General features: G+C 43.2%; 1 protein-coding gene and 1 long non-coding RNA gene across 5 annotated transcripts in view; both read left to right on the plus strand.

The window, feature by feature from the left end:
• LOC143268437 (uncharacterized) overlaps positions 1-27,043 on the plus strand; it is a 626,027-nt gene that overhangs the window by 372,033 nt on the left and 226,951 nt on the right. The gene's annotated exons all lie outside the window — the stretch shown is intronic.
• Ahr (aryl hydrocarbon receptor) overlaps positions 7,606-27,043 on the plus strand; it is a 42,892-nt gene continuing 23,454 nt past the window's right edge. For all 4 annotated transcript variants that reach the window (XM_076550767.1, XM_076550769.1, XM_076550768.1 and 1 more), the window contains exons 1-2: positions 7,606-8,086; positions 20,344-20,531. In XM_076550767.1, coding sequence (XP_076406882.1) covers positions 8,025-8,086; positions 20,344-20,531 — 250 coding nt within the window. In that variant the 5' untranslated portion in view covers positions 7,606-8,024. The remainder of the gene's footprint in view (positions 8,087-20,343; positions 20,532-27,043) is intronic.

Genomic DNA, 27,043 nt, shown 5'->3' on the forward strand with positions numbered 1-27,043 from the left:
TTAGGTTAAAATTCAAGAGATGCTGGAATTTATATAAGGATTCAGCCATCCAAGTTAGCTAACAATGGGTCAGTTTCCTCTCTAAAAACAAGTGGTATTGTTGACCTGAATTTGTTGGCAGGAGTGTATCTATTGGCTTTGTGCTATAGAAACCTTGACAGAGGAATCCCCAGTTTTTAACAATGTATGTGCTGTTAAGGATGAAGTGATAGGCATCAAGTCGCCATAGTCTTGAGTTGATTAGGTCATTTATAAATTGGACTTTTCCCAAAAACTTCAAACAAATTGCTACTTAGTGACTTGGCACTTTAGATATAATGACAGAGCATTTAATTGAAAAGGGTCTCATATTTCACTTTCAGCAATAGTGGATTTCTCTTTCTTCTTTTGGAGAATTTGAAAATACAAGGAAATGGCTATTAAGTGGCAGCAATTATGTACTTGCTCATGTTGCTGTGACATATGCTTTCTTTCGAGTGACTTATAATGAAGGCTTTGACAATAAGGACAGAGTTTTGTGCCAGTAAACCACAGCCAACTTCTAATCAGTTGGTACATTGAATAAACTGTCTAAAGTATGATCCGTTTTATCTAAGGCTATTTCCTTTATGGATCTATTGTGTAGGATAGGTTTACAAGTAATTGGGGGGAAGTCTACGAATGTCAACTTTTATTTGCCACCCCCAAAGACAAGTTTGACGAATGAACCCCAGTGGTTGGGGCACCGTGCTGCCTGACACTGGCTTCCTTTTGTCACGTGGCTCCGCTAATGCCATTTTTGCTGAGGTTAGCTTTTCACTCTGAACTCCTCTAGGGCAGCCCAAAAGAATCACGGTTTTCACTTTACCTCTTCTACAATCAAAGCATTCCAGCGAGATTCAGATTGGGGATTTTATATAAGAGTGTATACTGACTTTTCCTCCCAATGGTGATGTGCTATAAAAAAGTCTTTTGAATATTTGGCATAAATATGACACAAGCAAAATGTGCTTATATAGGTATATATTATGGGAAAATGATGCACAAATGTTTTAAAGTAAATATTCAAAAAGCTTGATTTCTAGGTTTAAATAGGTTCACGTTATCAAAAAAATTGAGTTAATGTTTTTTAATATAGTTTTTAATCACCAATGTGCTGTCACTTAACTTTATGATTTATATGATTTTCCCCTGTGGCACATTTGCTTAATGTAAATCTATTTATTTATTTTCTATAGCAGTGGAAATTGAACCCAGGGCTTTGTGCATACTAGGCAAGCGGTCTACTGAGATGAGCCCAACTCTATGTGATTCTTTAGCATAATCAAATAGATTTGACTCAAAGCAGAGATGGACAGAATGTCAGATTTGTCTATGGAGCAGAATAAACTGAATCTAACTCATTTCTGTCAGACCTCCTCTATACATCTGGGAATTCCATCTGTGTGTAGGCAGAGAAGTCACTCAGCTCAAATTCAGAGTTTCACGGGGGAAATTCTTGCAGCTTGATTTGGAGAGAGGGCTGAGAACATGCGGCGGCTTTTTGGAACATTTCGCTTTGGCTGTGTCCTTTTTCTTAAATATATAACTAGACCTCCTCTATCATTAGACTTACCAATCAGGTAAAGGCAGATGTTTTTTGGATGCCTTATGCCATCTTCTTTGCATAGGACTTTTCCCAAAATGGTTACCAAAACCTGTCATTTTAATATGTAAGTATAAATCCTGACTACATATGTATTATAAAGCCTTGTTAACAAGGAAAGTACACAAAAGACAACTGGCCAGTAGTTAAGGACTAATGACAAAGTATTTGTATGAAATACCATCAGTGTTTGTTTTAGGATATTTAGATACATAAATATGAATAATTTTGCTTAGCTTGTTCTTGAATTATCCAACCAACTATACAAATGTTCTTTGGTTCTTTCTGCTTAGAATAGTATGTAAAACAGATTAAGTATCACTGTCTGCAAGACTGGTTAATGCAAGTTAAATATTTCTCAAGAATATATTGCTGTGTCATTTACTATGCATAAGAATGTGTTAGTTTTTTCCAGTTTAGCAAACTTAAAAACATAGATTTTTAGATTCAGTTCCATTATCATTTATCTTTCCTTAACATCTCGAAAGCTAATATGATTTCTTTATAATACATTTATCTTCATTTCATTTTCTTTCTTTTTTGGGGCTTAAATTGCAGAAAGCACATGTTATTATTTCAAGCTCAAAGGCATTTATCTTTGAAGTTGAATATCTTTACAAATATTTATCTTTATACATATATTTAAATAAAATGCTTACTAAACAGAAAATAAATCTTAATATGTGAAATATAAAGCTTCTTCATCAACTTCCCCATGATTGAAATAATATATATTAAAATAAGAGGCCCAGAAAATACAACATTAGCATTTAATCCGAAGAATGTTGGGCCAGCAGGGATGCTGGTGGGTAAAGTTCCTCAAGACCAAGCCTGCTGGCCTGAGTTCAGTCCCCGGAAGTAACATGGTGGAAGAAAGGTATGAATGCCTACAAGCTGTCCTCTGACACACATTTGCTCATATACACTCAATGCCTTCTCCCACTTGATAGATAGATAGATAGATAGATAGATAGATAGATAGATAGATAGATAGATAGATGTGAATAAAACCCCTTGACTTTCCCTAAGGTAAGGAAAATAATTTTGAATGATAACAAATTATTCTTACATTTTAGTTTAGGTTCTTTGTCAAGCAAAATACCAGTTACCATTGCCAGTCTAACCCTTATTTACAGAATACTTGAACCTCTGTTAATCTTTGTTCATACTTTCTGACTAAGACACTGTAGTAGAATACCCAAGCCAGTAAAGAAGAAATTACATATTTAGACATAGATGAGATACATAACTGTATCCTAGAGTCTTCAGTGTTGCATTACAAATAAGCAATGTATAAACTGATTATGTTTAAGAAATGAATTAAAGGAGATTAGACACTGATAAACTATATTTGAGCTGCAGTATGATTGACAAGCCCTAGAATCTAAACTTGTCTTCCTGGGCCTGAATTTTCCAGCTTCTTAAATGAAGAGTTGAACTATGTCAGGGTTTCTACCCTTTCTCTTTTTACTATATTTTAGTGTATTGATAAGTTTTACATGATTTGTAGGAAAAAAGCAGTTGCATTTATTAAGTAGTTAGGTTCAAATTTACACATGCTTAGAAGCCTACCAACTTAGAAGCTATTTAAAAAATCATAGGCATACCTGAGATGTTTTATTTCATTCTTAATGGGATATTCATATATGTGGTATTTTACTTATAATCAGATTGGAACCATCTTTATTTTGTGTTCCACAATAATTCCCTCATTGTTGTATTTTATGATAGCAATGTATAGAAACTTAGCCTCACACCAACAGGTCAAGAGGAACGGAATAGTTAAATGTTGAAGTTCGGACTATTAGTAGACAGTTTGGAAGGTATGGACTATGATCCTTAAAAACAAAAACAAAGAAACAAAAAACTTAAGGTGTGTCGCCTGAGAAATAGAAGGGTGTGGTCAGTACCTCTGAAGACAGGTGGTAAAGAGCTACAGAACTGGAGGAGGGAAAAAAGGAAGTGTTACAAACGCTGGTCTGCTTGAAATAGCCTCCCCCCCTCTACACTTGCAACATGCCCATTCTCACTGTGAGACTCAGCTTGGCTGCTTCAGAGTGACCGCCCCGAACGAATCAGGCACACCCGTGACACGTTCCGTAGTATTCCTCATAGCATGCATGAAAAATGCAATTGCAGTTATGTATGCAACTCCTTGATTAGTTGTTTTCTCTTCTATTACAAGGTGGGCTCTATGAAGGAGCCTGTCTATCACTGCTAGTGTATCACAGTGTCTGGCTTCTTGCAGGAATTAAATACATTAGTGACAGGGATGGATACCAGTATTAATTGATACAGAATTGGCTTAGGATTATTTTAGTTATTTTCCTTCCTCATAGAATAACTATATTTATAATATTCCTAAAACATGCTGTTCTCATACTGGGCAAAGGAGTTGGGTGTTAATGAATTCTTATAAACAAATTATTGCAAGAAAAATATCATGTTACTTGATGACAGGCAACTGAAAATCTTTGTAGGTGGTCACAAATGACAATTTGAGAGCCATGCTCTGCAGTGGTAATTGGAAGCACTGTTTTTGAGAAAGTGTCAGCTGTATTATACTGTTGTTCTTAATAGCTCGCAGTAAAGACTGGCTTTAGTAAAACACAAACTCTTAAGGAGACTTTACACTGTCATTACTGAAATGAAATGGATTCCTGAAGTTTGGGTATGAACCTTTGACTGCTAATTTTGGCTATACAAAAACTGATGACCTAAGACTGAATATGAGAACATAGCATGATACGACTCCTAGATAATGTTTTAACCCAACACATAAAGTATGATAGGAAAATACCCACCATTTTAAAAATGACTTAAAAACAAACAAAAAAACCACCAAGAGTTTAGTACAAGCCCTTGCTGCAGAGGAGCTGTGGCTGGTCCAGTCGATAGATGTTGTGTGTGTTTTACACTTTAGCTTGCTGTTCTAAGAGGAGTTATTCTTTTCCACTCAATACATGATGGGATAGAATGACTGTGTTCCGTCTTTGCAGGTGAAGAAATGGAAGAAAAGGTAATATGGAGATGTTTGGTCTGTGCCCTTGGTTTGCCGATCAATGTAAATGGTCTTCTTTAGAAGCTTGCTTTATCTATCTATCTATCTATCTATCTATCTATCTATCTATCTATCTATCTATCTATCTATCTATCTATTCATTCATTCATTCCTTCATCCATTCATCAAATTCATTGCTTTAAGTAAAAGGCATCTCTCAGGAGGATGGTTAGTTCCTATAGGTTCTTCCCACAGTGCCCGGTTGTTTGGGAGGCTTATGTAGCAGGGACGCAGTGCATTAGCCCACCTTCCTGTTACCATTCCCAGATCACTTCTGATGCAAGCTTTTCTAAAACTAAATTAAAATAAAAACTACCAACCACAGGGCACACCCATCCCTCTACAGCTCAGGCTAAATTCCCTCCTTATTTCATTTCCATTGTAAACTTTACAAGTCTACTCTGTCTCACTCATGTATCCTCTCTCCCTTCACCCACTACATAGGACTCAACCTCAAACAGTTGGATCACCTGGAAGACCTTATGAAAGTCATAGTCTGACTCCATAAGGACACTGGACACTCAGAGATTCTACGTTTCTTTTTGTGCTCCTCCCCTCTTAAGATAAAAACCATACTCCCTTGCTTAGACTGGCCTTGAACTTGTAGCTACCATCCTGCCTCAGCACACCAGGTGCTGGGATGACAGGTGCGAGTCACGAAGGCCCTGGTTCCCATGAGAAGATATGGAGGACTTGGAAAAGCACCTGAAGCGTTGGTCACCTCGGCTGTCAGCAGGTCCACTACAGCCCTGATCTCGTTTTGGTACTTTCCCACTAATATCTACTGTTCCTTATTGCCCTTTGTCTTCCCTACAGTCAACTTCCCTCCCCTTTTCTGAAGAAGTAGCACTCACCAACCTTCCCACATTATCACTAATTAATAATTAATAACGGGCCCTCACAACACAGTTCAGACTGGTCCCTGAATCTGGTTCTCCTGTCTGTCTTCCAAGCAGTTGAATCTACAGGCCTGCTTTCATCTTCTGCTCCCCCACTGGACCCAGCCGGACCCAGCACTCCAGCGTGGGGCTCCTGAGTCGCCAGTCCTGGTGGTCCCTCCGCAGTCTCCCCACGGCAGCACGGTGCTCTCTTCTTTGTCCACCCGTAAATGACTTCTAAACCATGGCTCCAGCTTGTGCTTCTTGAGTTGGCCCACTCAATGTCTTTTCTTAGATGGCGTAGATATATATTCAATCCTAAGAAGTATGAAGTCAAGTTTATAATTTCTTCCTAGTAGTGTGTGTCCTTATTACTCAGCCAGAAACATGGCTGGGAAAACTATTACTTTTAACTCTTAACCTTGTTCCTAAACTTAGCATACAAATCAATGGGCTTAATGAAATGCATGCATTTTCATGCTCTGGTTCTGTTGACTTCACCAGCTCCTCGCCCCATGCCTGCTGCTCCTCCGGTCCCCCAGGAGTGCCTCTTCTGCTTTCAAGTCATATGTATTTATCCTCTTATTTCCTCTTCTCACCCCACCACAGCAGCTCCTTTTCCTTTCTCATTTCCCTCTTCTAGTTTCATGTATAAAAATCAAAATCTAGTGCCTACAAGAGAGAAAACGAGGCATTTGTTCTTCTGTGTTTACCATGCTTTGCATAGTAATCTCCAGATCCATTCATTTATCTGCAAATGTCATGATCTCTTTTTCCATATGGTCCAATAAAATTCCACATTTTGATGTGCATCTAGCCTAGGTCCACTTCTTAAGCTGTTACGACTGAGAGTCCTTCAGGTATGTACACAGGAATAGTATAGCTGGCCCTATTGTAGCTGTTTTTAATCGGTGGAGAAACTCCACACAGAGTTCCATGGTGGCTGGACCAGTTTACTCAACCACCGCAGTGATTAAAGGTTCCTCTTTCTCCACAACCTTGCCACTATTAGTGCGCCTTAGTTTTCCAGATACATCCTTTTCCCTCGCTGTTGTATACCTTCTCTTCTAATCCCTCCCCTAAATCTATAAAACAAATCAATCTTCCTCTCCATCGCCACCAACACCGCCCTGACTCCCAAAATGCACTTCTCTGCCTCTGTTTTCTTGAGGTTCACAGCTATCTTCCCTCCTTCATCTCTGCTCTGTTCGTCACCCCCACCGCGGTCACTGGACTTGCACCTGGGACCACTTCATCGATTTTCCAACGACTCTTCCTTCATCCACTTTGCTCCCCAGTAACGGAATTTTCAGTTTCCCACAGGGACTTTCCTGAGACAGCAGGAACATCATCTTCCAAATTAAACCTTTGCCTCCCATTGCCTACAGATTGAAACCCACATTCTTCATCAAGGCTTTACGATTTTTTTTTCCCTTAGAAATCCTGAATATTCACTCCAGTTTTTCTCCCCAGCTCTACCAGACTACCAACAAAAGCCCCACTGATCACACCAGCCTTGGTGCCCATCCTCCAATGCCTCAGCACTCGTATGCTACTTTCGAGGAAAAGATACTTTATTGTCTACTGCAGAGGTACAGTAAAAGTGGGAGGGAAGGACTATAAAGCTCTATCTTAGAGGCCTCGACTTTGCAGGGCATTTCTGAAGCCTTCTCCACTGGAACGCTCTGGTCGCAGTACTTATCTACCAGCTTGTGGCAAGCCTTTGCCCAAAATGAGGTGACTCAGCTCCAGGAGGAGCTAAGCTCTTTGCCCGGTACATCTCGATGTCTGGCTACAGGGAATCTGCCTAGGCCGAATCTGGCCTCACACCCCCTTGCAGGCTGGAAAACAGGTACCGGGCGAGGACCGCCCCAAACCCTGCACCTCGGCTGGATGGCTAAGGCAGGGAGTCACTGCGTCCTGCGTCATCACGTGCTGGGATGAGGGTGGGGCCCCCCTGGGAGCCGCGGGGGGCGGGGCCGAGCAGGTGGGGCGGGGCTGGGGGCGGGGCCGGGCCGCGCAGGGTCGCAGCCGCGGAGGAGCCGGGCGGCGGCGGCGGGCGGCAGCGCGTGTGTGCGGTCCCCTCGACGCCCGGTGCCCCACGCGTGCTCCGGAGAGGCTCGGCGCGGGGCGAGCGAGCGAGCGAGCGCGCGGACGGGCTGGTGGACGGACCCGGCGGTGGCAGCGGAGCGGGGCGCGGCGCCGAGCGGCACTCGGCGGGAGCCGGGGAGCCCCTGAGCTCCGCGGCCGGTGCCCCCTGGCCCCCCGGGACGCGGCGCGGCGGGCGTGCGGGCTCCTCCTGCGCGGCCAGCCCCCCGCAGCCCCGCGTCCCCTCGGTCGCCCGCACCTGCGCGTCGCGGTCGGTCCCGCCCTCGGCAGCGGCGGCGGCGGCTCACCGGGGCGCAGCGCGGGCCGGGCGCCGCCTCCGGGACGCAGGTGGAGCGGGCAGGGCGCGGGCACCATGAGCAGCGGCGCCAACATCACCTATGCCAGCCGCAAGCGGCGCAAGCCGGTGCAGAAAACGTGAGTGACGGGCGGCGGGCCGGCCGGCCGGCGCGCTCGGCGGGTGCGGGAGGTCCCCACGCGGGCTGCCAACCGGGAGCCGGGTCCAGTCCATGCGTGTAAAACCCATCCCCGCGCCGGGCACCGCACCCTCGCAGCTCGGTGACCTTCGCTGGCCCTGATTCGTTGACAGGTCTGACCTACCTAGTGCCGCTCTGGATTATTTCGCTAAGCCTGTCTTGAAATCCTTCTCCCCTCTAGATCGCCACCTTGGTGAGCTGTAGAGGACGTGTAGGATCCTTGGTAGACGACAGCTCGCCGCGGCGGCGAGGTGCTGGGTTTGAAGGAGCGGGGTCCTGTGCCTCTGAAGGAATTCCTTTCTGTTCTCAACAACTAGCTTTCTGTTTGCTATCTCGTTCACTTACGAGGCAGCCGTTTTGCAGCGCTCAGTAGAGGAGCAGAGTGTGCGGCGGGCAGGTGTCCCCGTGGCTTGGTGGCATTCTTAGCCACCCTTCGGTGACGCTTTCTTCCTCCTTTTGGAGTGGTTTTAGGGCCTATAAAATTAAAAGGAGAAGAAAAAGAAGAGGAGGAGGAGGAACTGGACTTACTTATAAATTATTCTCAGTATCTACCTGTAATTCCTTTCCCCTCACTTAGAAAGTCCTGCCAATTCCAACAGGGTGATTACAGTCTTTGGACTTTGTTTCGATGTGTGAGATGGGAAATACTTCTAAATAATTTTCTCCAGAAAAAGAGACCCATGCTTGAGACAGGTTTCCATTTAGGAGTTGGCTGTATTGTATGCATTCATTCACAATTATCTTGGAGTTTCTACAAGTTACCATTGCCCAGTTTTTCATAAATAGTTTTAGGAACACTACCAGACAATCCATAATGTGCATTTTGCTTAAAACTTGACTTATCTATCACACAGGTGAACCAGAAAAATAACATTTTAAGATTTATATATTGTTTACAACTAGTTACTAGCTTAGAAGTTGGGTTATTTGTGAATTTTAATTTCCTTTAAGAATGTCATCTGTCCTAGTTTCTCATATTGTTAGGGTCCTCGAGAAGTCCCCTAAAGACCACTAGTCATGATGCAGTCAGTAAGAGCGTTTATTTATACTACACGCATGTGGGGCCGCTCACCAGAGAGGGATGTGTGGGCTCCTTTTCAGCACAGCTAAGGGGAGTTCCTAGGGCAGTTAGGTCATTTTAGCTACTATTTTCTTTTTTTAATTAATTGGCAATCATATTAGTACGTTTCTAATTGGCTAGGGATTGCAGGGGTGGGCTAAGGCTCTAGCTTTTCCATTCTTGGGCAAGTCTGGACAAACCCCAGTCTCTGTCCATATTTGGTTATCACCTGTTGGGGGCTGGGGGAGGTAGAGGTTTGGCCCAGGCCTAGAACTGCGGGAACTGAGGCCTAGTTCTTAGCTAGGTTAGGAGCCCGTCATGATATTTGCCTGGCCCTCTCAATATCTCGACTTATAAGTTAGTCCGACCAGGATTTGGAAGTTCTACAGTACAGGGGATCAGATGCCAATATTGCCAACCCAGCAGTTTTCTGCCTCACGAGTTCCGAGGACTCTGGCTTCCCATGCTTTGCTGTTTGTAGAATGGTTTCTAGAGACAACCTGTCTTGGAAAAAAACCAAAAAATAATAAATAAATAAATGAATAAATAAATAAATAAATAAATAAATAAAATAAAATAAAATGTGTTTGCGCCGGGCGGTGGTGGCGCACACCTTTCATCCCAGTACTCGGGAGGCAGAGCCAGGTGGATCTCTGTGAGTTCAAGGCCGTCCTTGAATCTTTCCTGGAACTACCAAGTGAGTTCCAGGAAAGGCGCAAAGCTACACAGAGAAACCCTGTCTGGAAAAACAAACAAACAAACAAACAAACAAACAAACGTGTGTTTGCTCGATTTGCCTTTGTTCCTGATGGTTAAAGTTTGGGTTCAAGTGCCTGTTCCCCGTTTTCACCGACAGCAGTGCTAACTCAGAGCGAGGTGAGATGGCCGTGTCTTCGATTTTATGTAGATGGACATAAAGATCTGAAGCTCCTTGTGGGTTTTTAAGTGACCTATTTTCATTGTGTCACTTAAAGACATAAACTGCTTTCTATACAAAGTTCGTTATCTTAGTTTTTATTCGTGATAACGTTTAATGTTTTTTGTTTCTAGTTAATAAAGAGAGCTTCCTTTTTAACATTACAACACTTCCCTTTAAGTACAACTTTTATCATTATCTCAGTATTTTTATTACATCCCTCACACTGTAATATACTTGTATTTGATAATTTCTTATAACTGTTGTCCCCACTCACTTACATTTTTTTAATCTGGTTGGTAGCTGCGGTTTATCCGATCTTGACTGAGCACTGCGAATTGACTGTAACCTTTCAGGGCTTTAAAGGTCACCAACTTGCTTTGTACAAGAGCTCAGTGTTGGCAGTTAGATTATCTAGTCAAAGTTCTTACGTTTTCCCCGAATGGAAACTAGCTAACTTTATAATGCACTTAATCTAAGTTCACGCTAACAATTAGGTTATTAAACTTTAATGTGAATCTTTAAGTTACCATACTAGGTTGTGTGCAGTGAGGCCCAGAGACCCCTCAACTTCAGGGAAAGCACATCTTTGGGTTGACCATGCTTTCTCATTTTACTTAGCTTGGACCCTTTACAAGATAGCCTTTTTTTTTTTTTTTTAACTCAGAGAGCGTATGCACCGCTATTCTACGGCTTTGAAAAATGCCCCTTTAAACATGCAGTTTCGTGCGAATTTGGAGCAAAGTAGGTGACATGATTTTAACCTGAATCCTTCAGTCTTCTGATGAGGATCTGGAGGCAAAATGAGCTCCCTTTGGTGGCTGGTCTCACCATGGCAATTCTCTTCAGTAGGAACGAAGTTGGAAATGTGTTCAATTTGATCCCAGTGCAGTGTCCTGCATGCAGTTGACTGTGAATAATTGTTTCCTTCCTCTTTGGTGCAATGAAAGTTAGAAAATTAAAAGACTCGAGGCAGCATTGCATCTAGCCCATATCCTTATCTTCAAGGACAAAATGTCAAAGACTGCCACAAGAGTAGAATCTCCTGCAATATTTCTTAGCTCACTGACCCGTACTTAGTAAGTTAGCTTCAGAAAATGAACGAATGCTTTCATTTAAATCCTGCTCTTGCTTATTCTCTTTGGAAAGGAAAATGTTTTGTGTATTTGTTTAGTTTTTCCATCTCATGAAGATGGCTGAAAAAACCTACTGTGCGATGATTATTCTTTAAATATATTTTTTGCAGCTTTAAGACAGAAATGGTCTTACTGCTATTTTAGCTTATCATGTTTCTAGAAAATCAGTAAAACTTGTTAGCAAATAGGTGTTCAGTAAGGAAAATGTGCATTTGAAGATGAGACGGTAGTGGTGATAATCAAGCAGCCATAGTCGGGTGTCAGGACAGTGGCCTTCAAGAGTCCCATGAGCCGCTGCTGAGGCTCATCAATAAACAGCTTTTACCTTATTAACACGCTGGTGATGCTGAAGGAATGTGGAAGCCCTTCACTCTGTTAAAACATTGTGGGCCTCACCTATGTGCTAACCCTCACTGAAAGTTTGTTACATTATGTAATCCTAATTTCTCCACAGAACTGTGGTGTGGTGCCCTCTTCCAGATCTTTGTCTTTCTCTTTTTCCCTGGAATAGCATTATTGAGAGAGCGTCTGTGTTGAGGCCGTGGAAATGCCTCACGTTAATTAACCGTGGCTGGATCTAAGCACAAGGCTCACATCAATCTGAACAGAAGCACCACAGATCCAAGCTGTTAGAAAAGGCCTAGTTTCTCACTGCTGTTAAATGGGCCAGAGTCTTTGTTGTTTGCTAGTCTGTGTTATTTCTTTTCATACTGTATATTTTGATCTTATTCTTCCCCTCCGACAGCTCATCCTGGGTTCTCTCCCCACCAACCCACCCCACTTCATGTCCTTTCTCTCTCCCTTCCCCAGTCAAGTTCCTTTAAGAACAGCAGGACAGTCTCCGCCACTGCTGTCCTTACCACTAAGCTAGAAAACCGAAGGCCTGGTAAACCGAAAGGCTGCGGGAGACCGAAGTGAAGGCCTCTTGTCTAAGAGCTGCTAGGAGGAGTGCAGGCCGAGGCCGCACGCACAGACATGGCTGACTCTCACACTCCCAGCCAGAGAACTCAGTGTGGGCTTCTTCCTCCGTTTAGCTAACACCTTTCTGAGAGGTGGGCACTGTGCAAATCTTAACAGTACTCTTCTACTTCTCACCTCTTTAAAAATTATTTGTTTCGCATAGCAGTGTAATATAGCAAAAAAAAAAAAGCTGTTTTCTTTTTTCAATATCCTCTGAGAGGAGCATTGAACACAGAACTTTCCATATATAGTTTAATTTCACTTTTATAGTAGTACTATGGAAATGATGTCATTATTTCTGTCATGTCACTGGGACCTAAGGCTCACATTCAAAGTTGGTTCGTGTAGTAAGTTAGTAAACCAGACTTTGGGCATTGAATTTCTAGTTGTTGGCCCCAAAACATAATGTTCTTACCACTGGGCAGGACGGCCGAGGTGAACAGGTTGATCAGGGAGCATGGGGGCCTCTGCTGGGATGGCTTGTTACCCCCTGCGCCTTTCTAGATAGCATCGAGGCTGAAAACACTCACCTGCCATTTCAGACTTGGTCTGCATTTGCTCATCTCTTACTTGTGTGTTCGTGTCTTTTCTTCGTAGACTCTTCCCCCAGCTTCCTGCACTTTGCACACCCCCCTCTCTGTCTCCCTGTAAAGCATTTTTAATAACCATGTGGTATTCTGTGGAGTAGCTTCAGTATTTCCCTTTATAGGGGACGCCTGCCACTTCTAACATTTCAGTAATTTAACTGGTGTTTCAGAGAATACCCTGGATATTTGTAAATTCTTATATAAATGTGTCATTGCCATAGGACAAACCTCTCTAGGTAGAATTTGGGGGCACAAAGGTATATAGACACTCTTAAGGTTGAACCATGTGTTACACTCAGATATACGGTCAAATTATAAGATTTTTGTGAATTACCTCCATTGGTTGTCTATGAAACATGCCCCTATCTGTGTATTTCACTTAAAAATATTACCATGTTTGCAGGCAAATGTTGGCGGGGCTTGAGCTTGGGTGCTGGGACTGTGCTTGGGTGCAGTGGTAGGATGTGGGCTTCGGATTTTCTCCTTCCCATATTGACTTACTTTGTCTAATTCTTCAGTTTCTTAGTTGGTTCTTTCTCTCGTTTTGCACTGAATCCCTCTAACATGCATGCACATTTAAGAAGTCAGTAGCATGCATGCGGTGGCATCCGGCACCCAGTGCCTGGGCATTGCCTGTGATGCATTAGGACTTCAGCATCCCAGCTTCTCCTGAGTTCTCCTCTTCTCCCCTTGCCTCTAAGTTTGGGATTAAATACGTTTTCAGTGCTCCACTCTTTTCGACTGTGTAAAAATTCCTTGTTGCTGAGATACGTAATGTTCTGTGATTGCGTTTTCCTCCACTAGTATCCACTGGTAACGCTCACCGTTTCCATCCTCACATTCTTTGCCATATGTGTACAATGTCTTAGGTTCATGAGAGACAGTTTCTGCCTTTGCTTTCCTTCTTTGTCTTTAGTTCTGAGAGAGGATGATAGTTGCAGAAAGTGCTGTACTCTGCCATGATGAATCCGGAATGTCTTGCTTATGTTGAACACCTGATTTAGAGGCCTGCATCTTTATGAACTCCTGACCACCATCACTGCTAAACCACCTGCATCACTGAGCGATGCATTAGACCTGTTTGCCTTGCTGGAGAATATGTTTGCTTCTGGTAGGAAAAGCAGAGCTGTTGCATTTGTCTCCACAGGGACCAGAGCTTCCTACATAGTAAGTGTTTGAGGTTTACTAAGCTACCAGTTGATCACCACTTACCAGTTTCCAGGTCGTGTCTTGCTGATGGTGGTGTATTGGATCTGTTGTGTGGGCTTTGAGGGTAATACTGAAAGAGAATGTGCATATGCTTAAGAGAGAGAGAGGGAGAGCATCTATCCTGAACTCAGTATCACCTGCGGAATCATCATTTCTAGGACATATCTCATTTTCCTTTTCTTTTCTTTCTTTCTTTCTTTTTTTTTTTTTTTTTGCTATGTATTTCTTGTGTGAGCACCTGCTTTTCACACATAAACCTTTCCTTCACTAAAGCCAACAGGAAAGTACAGAATCCAGCACAACTGGAGAACAGCAACAGGACAGTGGCCAGAGAACTCTGACTCAGTGTGACTTCTCAGAAGGTCTTGGATGCCTTTTGTCCCCTATAGGAAAATAAAACAGCAAGCTGAACTAGGCTAGCAATGAAATTCGCGCCATCTATCTCGCTGTCATTTTGAATTAAGCACATAGTTTATGATGGTTCACATTTGACATTCTCATTCAGAGGCCAGTGTCCATGCACTGGAGCTGGGGGAGCAAACTGAAGAATGCATGGGGTTAAAGGCTGGGTGTATTCTCTTCATCTGGAAACTGTTCCCCTACTGTGTGTGTGTGTGTGTGTGTGTGTGTGTGTGTGTGTGTGTGTGTGTGTGTGTGTTTGTGTGTTTGTGTGTGTGTGAGTCAGGTATCTTGTTCACTTGCTTTCCACTTAGAAAAAAATGTTTTTCTTTAAGAATTTGATGCAGTGTGTTTTGATCATATTCACCCTCTCCCCAACTCTTCCCCAGACCCTCCTCACCTCTCTACCTGCCCAGCTCCCTCATCCCCCCCTGTCTATACCTTAAAACCCATCTCATCTATTGTTTGGCCCACTACTCTGGGTGTGTGCCACTCCACTGGAGAAAACTTGACTTTTTTCTCCCAGCAGCAATCCGATAACAATAGCTTCTCAGCAGGAGGTGGGGACTTCAGGCTGACCTCTCATCTCTGCTGGGGTTTTGTCTGGACTGAGCTTCTGTAGGCCTTGTGAATTGTCACAGTCTCTGTGGGGTTGATATGTTCCCTGCCCTGATGTCATCCACCACCTTTGACTCTTAGGATAGTTCTGCCCCTTCTTCCACGTAGATCCTTGAGCTTTGAGGGGAAGGGTGTGATATAAACCTCTGAATTAGAGTTGAGCATGCTTCTTATCCTCTTATTTTCTACATGTTTGCTAGTTGTGGGTGTCTGCTGATGGCTGTCCACTAAAACAAAAAGCTTCTCTGATGAGAGGTGAGCAACGCGCTAATCTGTGGGTGTGGCGATAAGTCATCAGGAGTCATTTTATTGCTATGTCCATTGAACAGACTAATAGTGGTAGGTTTTCCCCAAGGACCCACAACCTATCTAGCCACAGTTTCTTGGGCTCATTGACAGTGTCAACTGGTATGGGTTCCATCTCATGGGGCAGGACTTTAATCAAAAAGAGAAGATTGTGGTTCTGTATCAAGGGCATAAAAGTAACTGTAATAACAGCACAGTTAATCTTAGTCTGTGTGAGAGGATAAAGGAAAATCTTTAAGGAAGATTAAGGAAGTAGAAATTCGAGCATCAATGCTAACCAATATGTAAATGATTGACTATATAAATCAATAAATATTATACATTCTAAAGCCAAAAGCATGTTTAATAATTTTCTAAGTAAAATTTGCTTTAAAATAAATTTTTACTTAAAGGCTCTTTCAATTAGGGAAATACTTCTGTTTTAATTGTACAACTCAATGGTTTTAGTGTATTTATGAATGAATGTTGTGGACCTCTTTATATTTTTGGAAGTATTTGCTATTGTCTGACCTTTTATCATAATTATGCTAGTGAGAAAAAAAGAATAGTTGGGTGTAGCTAGTATAGTAGAGAGGTTGATTGAGAAATACTTCAGATTTCCTGGGTAGAGAGTAGCACCCTACACGATAAGGAGACGGGGAGCCTAGGTTCCAGGAAGTATGAGACAGGACGAGACTTAGAGATATGTAAGTACTAGTGAGTAGACCGAGGCAGTAGGAGTAGCTCAGGACGCAGAAGAAAAAGCCAGCAGAGTGAGCTCGGGATCTAGAATGTGTTAGAAGACGCCACTTTGTCTGGGATTACTGAAACCATGTTTGTATCGCCAAGCACCTCCAATGACGTTAACTTATGAATAAATCGAATTGTTCATTTTTCTCCACTTTGAGCCTAACAGATGTATATTAGACTGGTAAGTCCTTAGAGAATGTAGACAGTCTGGCATTAAACACAGCACCAGGTACAGGGAGCTGGACTTCTGAGACAAGCTGGCTTGCCTGTGCTCAGCCGGAGCCTGTGATTGACAGGTGGGGACAGGATTTTTAAGGTTAATCTTTAAACAAATCATGAATTGTGTCTTTGCCTCATCAGCATCTTGTAGTCTCTCTGTCACATGTCTGAACTCCATTTCTCCTTAATCCAAGCGTACAGGTAATTCTCTTGTGTGGAACAGCTTTTATTTGAGCATCTAACGGTTGGCAAGCCTGGCAGTACAGATTTAAAGACCACAGAAGAGTAAATATGCTAGCATCCCCCAGGTCTGGGCTGCTGTTACGGGATGACTGCCTCTCTATGTTATCCTGGGTGTCTTCCATATGTATGAAAACGTATGAAATATCTTTATAAAATAATTTTAGTAGACCTCATTATCAGTGGGAAACTAAGCCAAATGTATTGCTTCACCTTCCTGATAGTTCAGGAGCGTCAAATCCTGGGGAAACACGCCGTAGAGCTGAATTACTGAGTGGAGGGTCCCTTTCTTCACTCAAACTTTCTAGACCTTTCTGTGCATTTAACTTTGCGCCGGGACCTCCATATATGCTAATCTTGTCCTTTTCTGTCTCATCTCTTGTTCTCCTTGCCCATCTCTTCCTTAGCTCCATCCCTAAATGTCAGTATTGTCCAAGCCACCATTTTGTTCAGTGGACCTCCCCTTAGGAATCAGTTCTTTTTCTAGGCTCAGAGTTGTTTACAGTACCTCTTCACTCTGTTTTCCTCGCCCTTCCATTGCATATCAGTTTGGCGTAACTGGCCAATATTTGGATCTGGCTTAAATCTCCCTTTAGGTACTCCTCACTCCTCTAATCACAGCCTGGGGTCAGACTCTGATTACTTCTCTGAACACTTCTAGCTAGCAAAGATTCTTTAGGAGTCCAGTCTGTATCAAGTACTGTGCTGAGCACTGAGAATATAGAAATGATTGTGTTTTCACAGTAAGAGCAACATGTGAACAAGAATCATGTTCTGTTTGCTTTAATTCTAACTTTAACAATTTTGGGAATTTGGTCCCATGTTAAGCATTGCATAAGGTCCATGGTAATGCATTAAATGTAGACGCTTTTGATTTGTGTAAAGAAACAGGCTCAGAATCTAGTACAGGCTTAGTGACTGCAAGGAGCCATCGCAAGACAGGGAGCAGTAAGTGCCACGTGGGCTGTGCCTCTGGGTTACCGCTACTTCTCTGTGTCATGTCAGGGATCTTGCGACTGTTTGTTATTCTTCTGATTGTGTCATGGTTGTTACTGCAAAGCAACTAAGAGTGCATGACCAGACTGAATATAGACTTTCAACACACATGCAGTTTTTTATATGGCTTATTCCTCAATGGAATGTTGCCTGATGATTTTGGGAAAGGTTCAGCAGATAGGGGCTAGGCTAGCAGTCCATTGCAAGGCAGGTCATAAAAGGCTTCTTAAAAGTCTTCCATTGTAGCCTTGAAGGGAGTGAGTCAGAACGAGGAGGTGCATGAGAGCCCCAAAGTGCTTGCTGATAGCTCTGGGGACTTCTTAGCTCTGGAGTGTGATGGTCGAAGGAGACTGTGGCCAGATGAAGCAGAGCCAAAGGGGCAGAATCAAGGTAGAGGATCGGCAAGGGCTCTGTTAACCAGGGCGCCAGGGCTACCAAAAGTTATAATCAGAGGAGCAGCGTGAGATCCGTGGTTTAGAAAGAAGTTTCTCATGACGGGATTGGAACTTAAGTGAGCCCTGCCCTGTTGTCCATATTCTCTGTGACCAAGGGCAGCTTGGCAAAACAGAACTGATAGGGTAGATCCCAGCTCAGAGCTTAAGGTAACTGCAGATGTCAGAATCCAGTTTTCTACCATGGCTTTGAGGAAGCTTGCTGCTTCCTCCATCTTCAGCCACGTGATGCCCTCCTTCATCTCTGAAATGTCTGTACTGAAACGTCAGACAGACTTCCCTGTCTGTTACAATCAGCACCTCCACTGGTCCTTCCTTCCTTTGCTTTAAACAGACACCAGATGCAAACGCTGGATGTGTGGGCACTGGTTTAGTTCCCTGTCCCCCAACTGCAACACAAGAATGAAGGAAAGGTATTGGGTGCTAATTTTACATCTGAGTGGTCAGCATCTGTACAAGGTAGGGAGGTATTCAGTGTTTCTTGAAAGACTGTGGCCTCAGCCGTCTCCCCCCTCCTCCGCACCCCCCCTCCCCAGTCCCTCCTGTTTTCCTCCTCCTGACCTGGCTTCACATGTCACCTCAGCCTCACCTGAGGTCTGGGTCGGGTCCCATTGTGTGTGAATGATCCCTTTTCAAGCAGTTCTACATTTTATGGAGCTCCCACATATCTTTTAATATAATAGACTAATATCTTTCTGGACTGTCCAGGATAGGACATAGCTAAATAAATAATGGCAAAGTCTTTAATTAACCACCAGAGAGAGAATTTCAGAATGAGGTAGATACACATTATGAATAAAGATTGAAATTTGGCTGCTTAATTGAGAAATATGGTAATTAGCTGTAACTTGAATTTGATTATATGCATATGACTGGGAGAAAGAAATAGGCAAACAGTCACCAATTTCTGCTTAATAAAGAATTATACAAACACTTTAAAGAAAGTATTGATTTTTATCTGTATACCTCTTTACTCTTCCTTTTTACAGAAATAGTATGAATTCTAATATAAGAAAGACATGTTGTTGAAGAAATTCTCTAGAGAAGTGTAAAAAGCATGTTAAAATTCTGAACTTCCGTCATCTTTCTATGAAATATTTCTTTTCCACTTATATTAGTGAAGATATAAGTTATCTAAAAATGCCTTTTCAATCAAATTAGTGCTATTCTGCCCAGTCAATTTCTGCTTCGTATGACACTGTAATTTCATTTGTTGTGTCTAAGTGGCTTTTGTTGTAAGGATCTTATGGAAAGGTGTAGAGATGTGGTCTAAAATTTTATTTGGTTTTCTAATTTTATTTGGTTTCTTTTAAAAGTGTGTGTGTGTGTGTGTGTGTGTGTGTGTGTGTGTGTGTGTGTGTGTACATGCAGGCCATGGTATGCCTGTCGATATCAGAACGGCATAGGGAGTCGCTCACCATTTTCCACTGTGTGGATCCTGGAAATTGAACTCTGTTCCGCAGGCCTGGTGGTGGGCACGTTTTCCCACTGAGCCATCTTCCCAGTCCATTGAATATCGTCTCTGTTTTAGCATGGGTGTCTGCTGATCTGTCAGTTGACTGAAAGTTATTAATTTTTACTTTGGAATCTCGGCTAAGGCCTTTCTGTAAAACTCAGGTTCATCTCCTACCCGTGTCTATCTTTTTTCTTTGTTTCTTTGTGTTTTGTTTTGTTTTTCTCTAAAAAGGACATCATACTACATTGTCAGGGACTCCTTGGCTTTTTAATTCAGATGCAAACCATAAAGCTAATCATTATATAGATTTAGCCTAGCCGTGAAAGTAGAATATTTGACATGCAACAAACACAAATACCTGAATTCAGATTTATTCCTGTTTCTATTTAAGGACCATATCAGGTAGGTGGTGGGCCATCTTCAGGTTCCAGAAGGGTGGGAGAAGCCGTTTTTGAGGGGATGTGTACAGGAAGCAGCCGGTCCTTCTGTTTCTGGCTTCTCTGCCATCCTCAGAAGCAGCGCTAGGCTGCTTATCTGGAAGACTACAGAAGTGTGATTTCAATACACTGTAGTAAAGAAATTTCCATTCCTTTGGCAATGACTAACTATTGGTTTTGAGGGGAAAATAAAATCCAGTAGACTTGTTCATTGGCGGTTACTACACTACAGATATGTGAAGTGAGTAAGCATTTTTGTGAGATGTATTTAACATTTCCCCCATGAGTCTGTACGCTTTTAATGACACACTAAAGAACAGTGTCCCCTTCCTCTGCTTTTCTTAAGATAGGAAAGGAAGATTTGGGCATGATCTTTGCAAACTCGAAGTAGATCTTTAAAGTTCATTCTACTAGAGAGGTGTCTAAGGAGACATTTTGCTGTGTTTTCTAAAGGCTTTTATGATTCTTTGTTTTTCAGAGTAAAGCCAGTTCCTCCTGAAGGAATCAAGTCAAATCCTTCGAAGCGACACAGAGACCGACTGAACACCGAGTTGGACCGCCTGGCCAGCCTGCTGCCCTTCCCACAAGATGTTATTAATAAGCTGGACAAACTCTCAGTTCTCAGGCTCAGTGTCAGCTACCTGAGGGCCAAGAGCTTCTTCGATGGTAAGATCGCAGGCTTGACTGTTTTAGTAATAACTTGTAAAATACTAATGTTAAATAGGCTCCTTTAATGTTGATGACTATAAGAACTATCCACGAGTAAAAATGTTTTATCTTTTGCCATAGAAAATAATTAAGTGACAAAGCTAAATTTGTAACTATTGTTAAATTGACTCCCCTGTCTCATTCATCAGACAAACATAACCATGTGAACGCTCTATGGTATCGTTCTTTGAAAGTCATATATTTAGAAGGTATATCCAGGCGTCATTTTTAGAAAGAAATAATAAAATACTTGAAGACCGTGATTAGGGCTGGGCTATGACTAAGCGGATAAGAGAGTATTCGCTGTACAGATATGCAGGTCTGAGTTTACATCTCTAATACCCACAGAAAAGCTTGGAGTTGCCTCACAGGCCGGTATCCCTAGCACGGTGGACGACAGAGACAGACGAGTTCTGGGGCGTTCCGGCAGCCAGCTTATGCCCAGGGTCATGAGAATCCATGGTGATGAGGCACACAGTGATAGGGAAGGACATGCGAGTCTTTCTCTGGCCTCTGTGCGTGTGCACACACAGATGTGTACACTTGTATCTTAGACACACACACACACACACACACATTCTCTCTTTGACACACACATGAGACAGTAATATATTGTTCCTATATTTTCTGTTTTTATGGATGTCAATTCATCTAGTCTTTCAAAATTATATAGACCTCTGCTGATTTATGTTAGTGTATGTTTGCATCAAGAAAATGTAGTTAAAATGGTTTACAATTCGAAAGAAGACTTAAATATGGCCACCAACAGTGTTGGATTTCATACTCCACAGTGCCATTAACACTGTTTGACTTTAATCGTGCCAGGGAGCTTCCTGTACTTCAGGCGTACCTCTGCTGTGAGGTTGGATGTGGGCTAAGTGGCCGAGTGATGTTTGTTACATATTAACCATCCGGTATTTCATCACCACAGCATTTCTAAAATGGCATTCCTATTTGAAATTAGTGTTCTAACGTATTTTTTCCATGTAAAATAATTCCTCAGTTATCTTTTGCATGCACTCTGGGGATTGAAACTAAAGGTGTCGTGCTTAAATGGCAAGAGCCCTTCCTTCCCTGCAGAGCCATTCCCAAGGGCCTTATTTTGTTTATAAATCAAACATTGACTTCTTAAGGAAATGCTTTTCAAAGCATCATATTCTCTCACGGACTTTAGTGAATGGATTGATATCGAGATCTCAGTGGACGTTACCCCAGCTTCTCTGTTTACTGCAGTGTGCTTATCACTCGATAGGCATCATGTTGAAATGCAGATGTTTTCCCTCCTGCAAACTCAGATGGTGCTGACGAGGCCATCCAGGTCACCGGGCAGCACCTACTCATATCTGCAGCTGTCTTAGAGGATTGCCAAGAAAGTCACTTCCCTTCAGATTTATGTTTATATGATTTGATGCATTTTGTTTGAGCAACTTTGATTGCATTGTTCTTTGTGTATGTTTTAATAATAATTATAGTCTGTCAATGTACACTGACCCCTACAGTAGTGATTCCATGTGGTCTGCAGTGCACACTGACTCCCACAGTAGTGATATCATGTGATCTGCAGTGCACACTGAGTCCCACAGTAGTGATTCCATGTGGTCTGCAGTGCACACTGAGTCCCACAGTAGTGATATCATGTGATTTGCAGTGCACACTGAGTCCCACAGTAGTGATATCATGTGATCTGCAGTGCACACTGACTCCCACAGTAGTGATATCATGTGATCTGCAGTGCACACTGACTCCCACAGTAGTGATATCATGTGATCTGCAGTGCACACTGACTCCCACAGTAGTGATTCCATGAGATCTGCAGTGCACACTGAGTCCCACAGCAGTGATTCCATGAGATCTGCAGTGCACACTGACCCCTACAGTAGTGATTCCATGAGATCTGCAGTGCACACTGAGTCCCACAGTAGTGATTCCATGAGATCTGCAGTGCACACTGACCCCTACAGTAGTGATTCCATGAGATCTGCAGTGCACACTGACCCCTACAGTAGTGATTCTATGAGATCTGCAGTGCACACTGAGTCCCACAGTAGTGATTCCATGTGGTCTGCAGTGCACACTGAGTCCCACAGTAGTGATATCATGAGATCTGCAGTGCACACTGACTCCCACAGTAGTGATTCCATGTGGTCTGCAGTGCACACTGACTCCTACAGTAGTGAGATTGTATAGTTTCGTAGCAGTTCCATCTACTCCACCCTTCATCCTGGCTCCTTGTGCAGGGCTCAGTGGTGTGTCTGAGCGTCCTTGTCTGTGTAGCCTCCTCTTGGTAGAGCTAAGGCTGAGCCCAGGCTTCTTGATTCCTTTTATTGTTTCTAACTGTAGTTCTGTCCCTGCCCTCTCTGCAAAGTCTGGAGAACTTGTGCTTATCCCTGGCTCTTAAGTGCCATCTCCAGATGAGCAGCATCAGCACCGACGGGGCTTGTTAGGAACCCTGGACCTGCAGGATCGGTCACTGACTGAGGGCAGATACCTGCGACCACTTTGGAGCCACCACTGTGTAACCTTGCGCTTCTGCCATGGCTTTGTACCTGAACCTCAGTGTCTGCATGCACCCCGGGTTCACGGCTCTGTACCTGAACCTCAGTGTCTGCATGCACCCCGGGCTCACGGCTCTGTACCTGACCTCAGTGTCTGCATGCACCCCGGGCTCACGGCTCTGTACCTGACCTCAGTGTCTGCATGCATCCCATGCTCACGGCTTTGTACCTGAACCTCAGTGTCTGCATGCACCCCGGGCTCACGGCTCTGTACCTGAACCTCAGTGTCTGCATGCATCCCATGCTCACGGCTTTGTATCTGAACCTCAGTGTCTGCATGCACCCTGGGCTCACGGCTCTGTACCTGAACCTCAGTGTCTGCATGCACCCCATGCTCACGGCTTTGTATCTGAACCTCAGTGTCTGCATGCACCCCGGGCTCACGGCTCTGTACCTGACCTCAGTGTCTGCATGCACCCCGGGCTCACAGCTTTGTATCTGAACCTCAGTGTCTGCATGCACCCCGTGCTCGCTGCTGCACCCGATCCCCTCACTGGTCCCTGACCTGGGAGGTATCTCCGCTTTTGGAGAGTTGCATGTCCAGGGCAGGGGGCCTCTGTCTCAACTCCGAGAAAAGGTTGGTGTGTGTGTGTGTGTGTGTGTGTGTGTGTGTGTGTGTGTGTGTGTGTGTGTGTGTGTGTGAAAAATAATGTGTATATGTTTGAGGAAAATATATCTATTGTCCCTTGTTTAAAAGTAGGGGATGACACTGAAGCTATTTAGATTAACTACTATGCCAGGTAAGCATTACATAATCACTATCTTTAAGATATATGATTGCTTAAGATATATTTATGTTTACACACATGCATGTGTAGACATGTGTCTTGTTACCCAAGTCTGCCTTATTAGCAAAGCTGTAGTGTGCTAGGCATGTTTAAAGTATTTTTTCAGCCCCTCATTAATTAGTTGGGTTTTTATTCAGGTTTAATACCTATTTATATTATTCCTCATCAATTATATTATCCTTAACTTTAGACTATCTTACTGGTTTCACACTTAAGTGTGCATAAAACTTAGCTGGAAATTTTGTTAAAATATGCCTCCTAGAGAATGCTTGTTCTCTGCTGATTCAGTCACTTTTACCAAGGAATCAGTATTTGAGCAAATGTACCACAAAAGTTGTGACAGTGTTTTAGTTTGGCCTCCACTATGCCCAGGGCTAGTTTTTAAAAGTTGTTTGCTTTGCCTTTGAAAGGAAAAACCAAAATATACAAAATTTCAGGAAGATTATAAAGAGTGTATGTGTGTGTGTGTGTGTGGGGGGGGGTTAATGGTGCGTATACACTTTGAGCAGTATCTTGAGCTGTTCTGTATAGGAGCACAGTTAGATGAAAAGTGAGGGGGATACAAATCTCTTAAAACCAAGACATCCACACATCTTCTCTGGGCAATCAGGGGTCCTGCAGTGTGTCAGAGTAGAGCTTAGTACCTGTTTGCACAGAGCAGTGCTGTGCAGACCAGGTGATGTGGAGCTTCCGACCGTCCTGAGGGTGCCGTCCACGGTTGGTCTCGCCATCCCTCTATTAAGGAAACTGTGTAGCGGAGCAAAGGGAAGCTGAAATGAATAACAGGATGCAAACAGGGGGTGTGTAAATTCCTGCGGAAAGAACAATATAAACGAGTAATCATACAATCTTGCTAGAAAGGAAACTCAAGTTTTACTATAACAATAGATATTTTTCCAAGAAAATACATCTATTTATTGCAAGTTCAAATAATCCGGCTTGAACTGATCTTAAACTTGGGAGCCGTGACTGCGCTGTCACTACTGTCTGTAAAGCAGCAGCTGAATGTTAGGGAAACATTAATATTTATCCATTCTATTAGTGGAAACATCCCAGAGTGCAACTTTTAAGTACTTAGTACTGCTTAGTCATGTTGTAGGCAGGGTGAAGTTTGAAGTGACTTGTTTTAAACTGTTATCTATTATGTCTGATGCAGAAAATATTCAAGAAGTTCAATGACTGTGATCACTAGGAGTTTAGTTCTGGAGACTTAAGATTTGGGTGGCTGTATCGAGGTCTTGGAATCGACTGACATTAACAGAAAGGTGTTTCTCCTGAATCATATCTCTTACACAGTCATCAAACAGGAGAGTCTTATGATTCTTGATAACCAACCTCATTAGGCGTAACAGTTTATTTTTACTTATTTGTTTATTTAGGTTTTTCGAGACAGGATTTCTCTATGTAGCCCTGGCTGTCCTGGAAATCGCTCTGTAGACCAGGCTGGACTCCGACTTAGCGATCTGCCTGCCTCTGGCTCCTGAGTGCTGGGATTAAAGGTGTGAGCCACCACCACTCCTGGCTAACAATTTGTTCTTAAGAAGAATAATTTTGGCATTTATAGTTTGAATGAAGTTTTCTTACTACCTATTGAAAATTTCAAGATAAAGAATTTGTTCAAATTGCTCTGCATTTAGACATTGTCTTAGGGTTACTATATATGTGATAAAACTTCATGACCAAGGAACTCATAAAAGAAAACATTAACTGGGAGGTTGCCTACGGTTTCAGAGGGTGAGTCCATGATCACTAGGGCCGAAGGCAGCACCGTGGCTTTTGAGCAGTGGCGGAGAGCTCACACCTGATCCACAAGTTGTCTTTGGAGAGACAAAGACTGGGCCTGGTGTGGGCTTTTGAAACTCCAAGCCCTCCTTCAGTGACCCACCTACTCCACCACGGCCACTCCTCCAACTGGGGACCAAGCATTCAAATGTATGAGCCTTTGGGGGCCATTCTCATTCAGACCACCACAGTCTGCTCCCTGACCCCCATAAGCTTGTAGCTATAGCATAATCCAACATGCATCCGGTCCAGCTTCAAAAGTCAACCTAGTCCTTCACAATGTCAACACTATTAAAAGTCCAAAGTCTCTTCTGAGACTCAGGCTAATATTTTAACTGTAACCCTCTTTAAAATGAAAACGAAAAGGCAGGTCACAGACTTCCAACATACCACGGCATAGAGCATACACCACCATTCCAAAAGGGAAGGCCCGGAGCGGAGTGAGGAAATGGTGTCTAATGAACCTGCAGTTGTCCACTGTGAACTTGTTTTTCTTGCTTCACATTTTCCTACATAATGTGGGGTGCATCTTATTGTTGTGTGACAGAACATCCCAGTGACTCCTGGTCATGTCTCCTCTGCACCGTGGAGGAAGCACACAGCGGAGGATACTGTGCCTTAAGATGGGAGGGAGCAGGCTGGGGAGGCACTCGTCACTCGGTGGACTAGTGCTGTCTTTGGAGAGGACCGTCATCTTCCTGTGCCATACTGTGGACAGTAACAAGGCTTTCCTGCTCTGAGGTCAGAAGTGGCTTGAGGCTGAAAGGAAAGGCTCTGTGAGTGAATTCTATAATTAAAATGAGCTCTTCACAGTCTCTCAGTGGAGTAGGTGGTCATACCTTGCCCCTCATGTTTTCTCTTGTTAGAAACGGCACATTGCTCAAGTCTAGATATGCTCAGGGGAGAGAGCTGTTGCTTGTTTGGGAGGCTGTGAGCCATGGGTAGTGTGTTTGTGTATTCACCCCATGGGTCAGCTTTAATGGGGTGCTGCAGTTTTAGCCTTGGTAAAATTGTTGAGGTTATCTCCAAATGTTCATATTAGTAAATGAATGTGCTAAGCCTATAATAACTTCAGAAAAAAACGGGAACCAGGAAGATTTCTAAACCATTTCCTAAGTCCAGATATTCTGTCACTGGTCTTCCGAGAGAGGCATGAGGTTTGTAGTGTTGCCAGGGAATTGTTAGTGCAAACTGTGGGTGCCATCTTCGGGCTCCTGAGTCAGAAGGTGACAAGGACCGGTCTTTGAATTAATATGCCTTCCAGGTGATTCCAGTGTCTGGGAAAGTTTCACAGCAACAGGTATAATTTATTAGTCACCTTCTGCATTTCAAAGTCATGTTTAAA

Source organism: Peromyscus maniculatus, chromosome 14, assembly GCF_049852395.1.
Source record: "Peromyscus maniculatus bairdii isolate BWxNUB_F1_BW_parent chromosome 14, HU_Pman_BW_mat_3.1, whole genome shotgun sequence".
In the NCBI taxonomy this organism is placed as follows: Eukaryota; Metazoa; Chordata; class Mammalia; order Rodentia; family Cricetidae; genus Peromyscus; species Peromyscus maniculatus.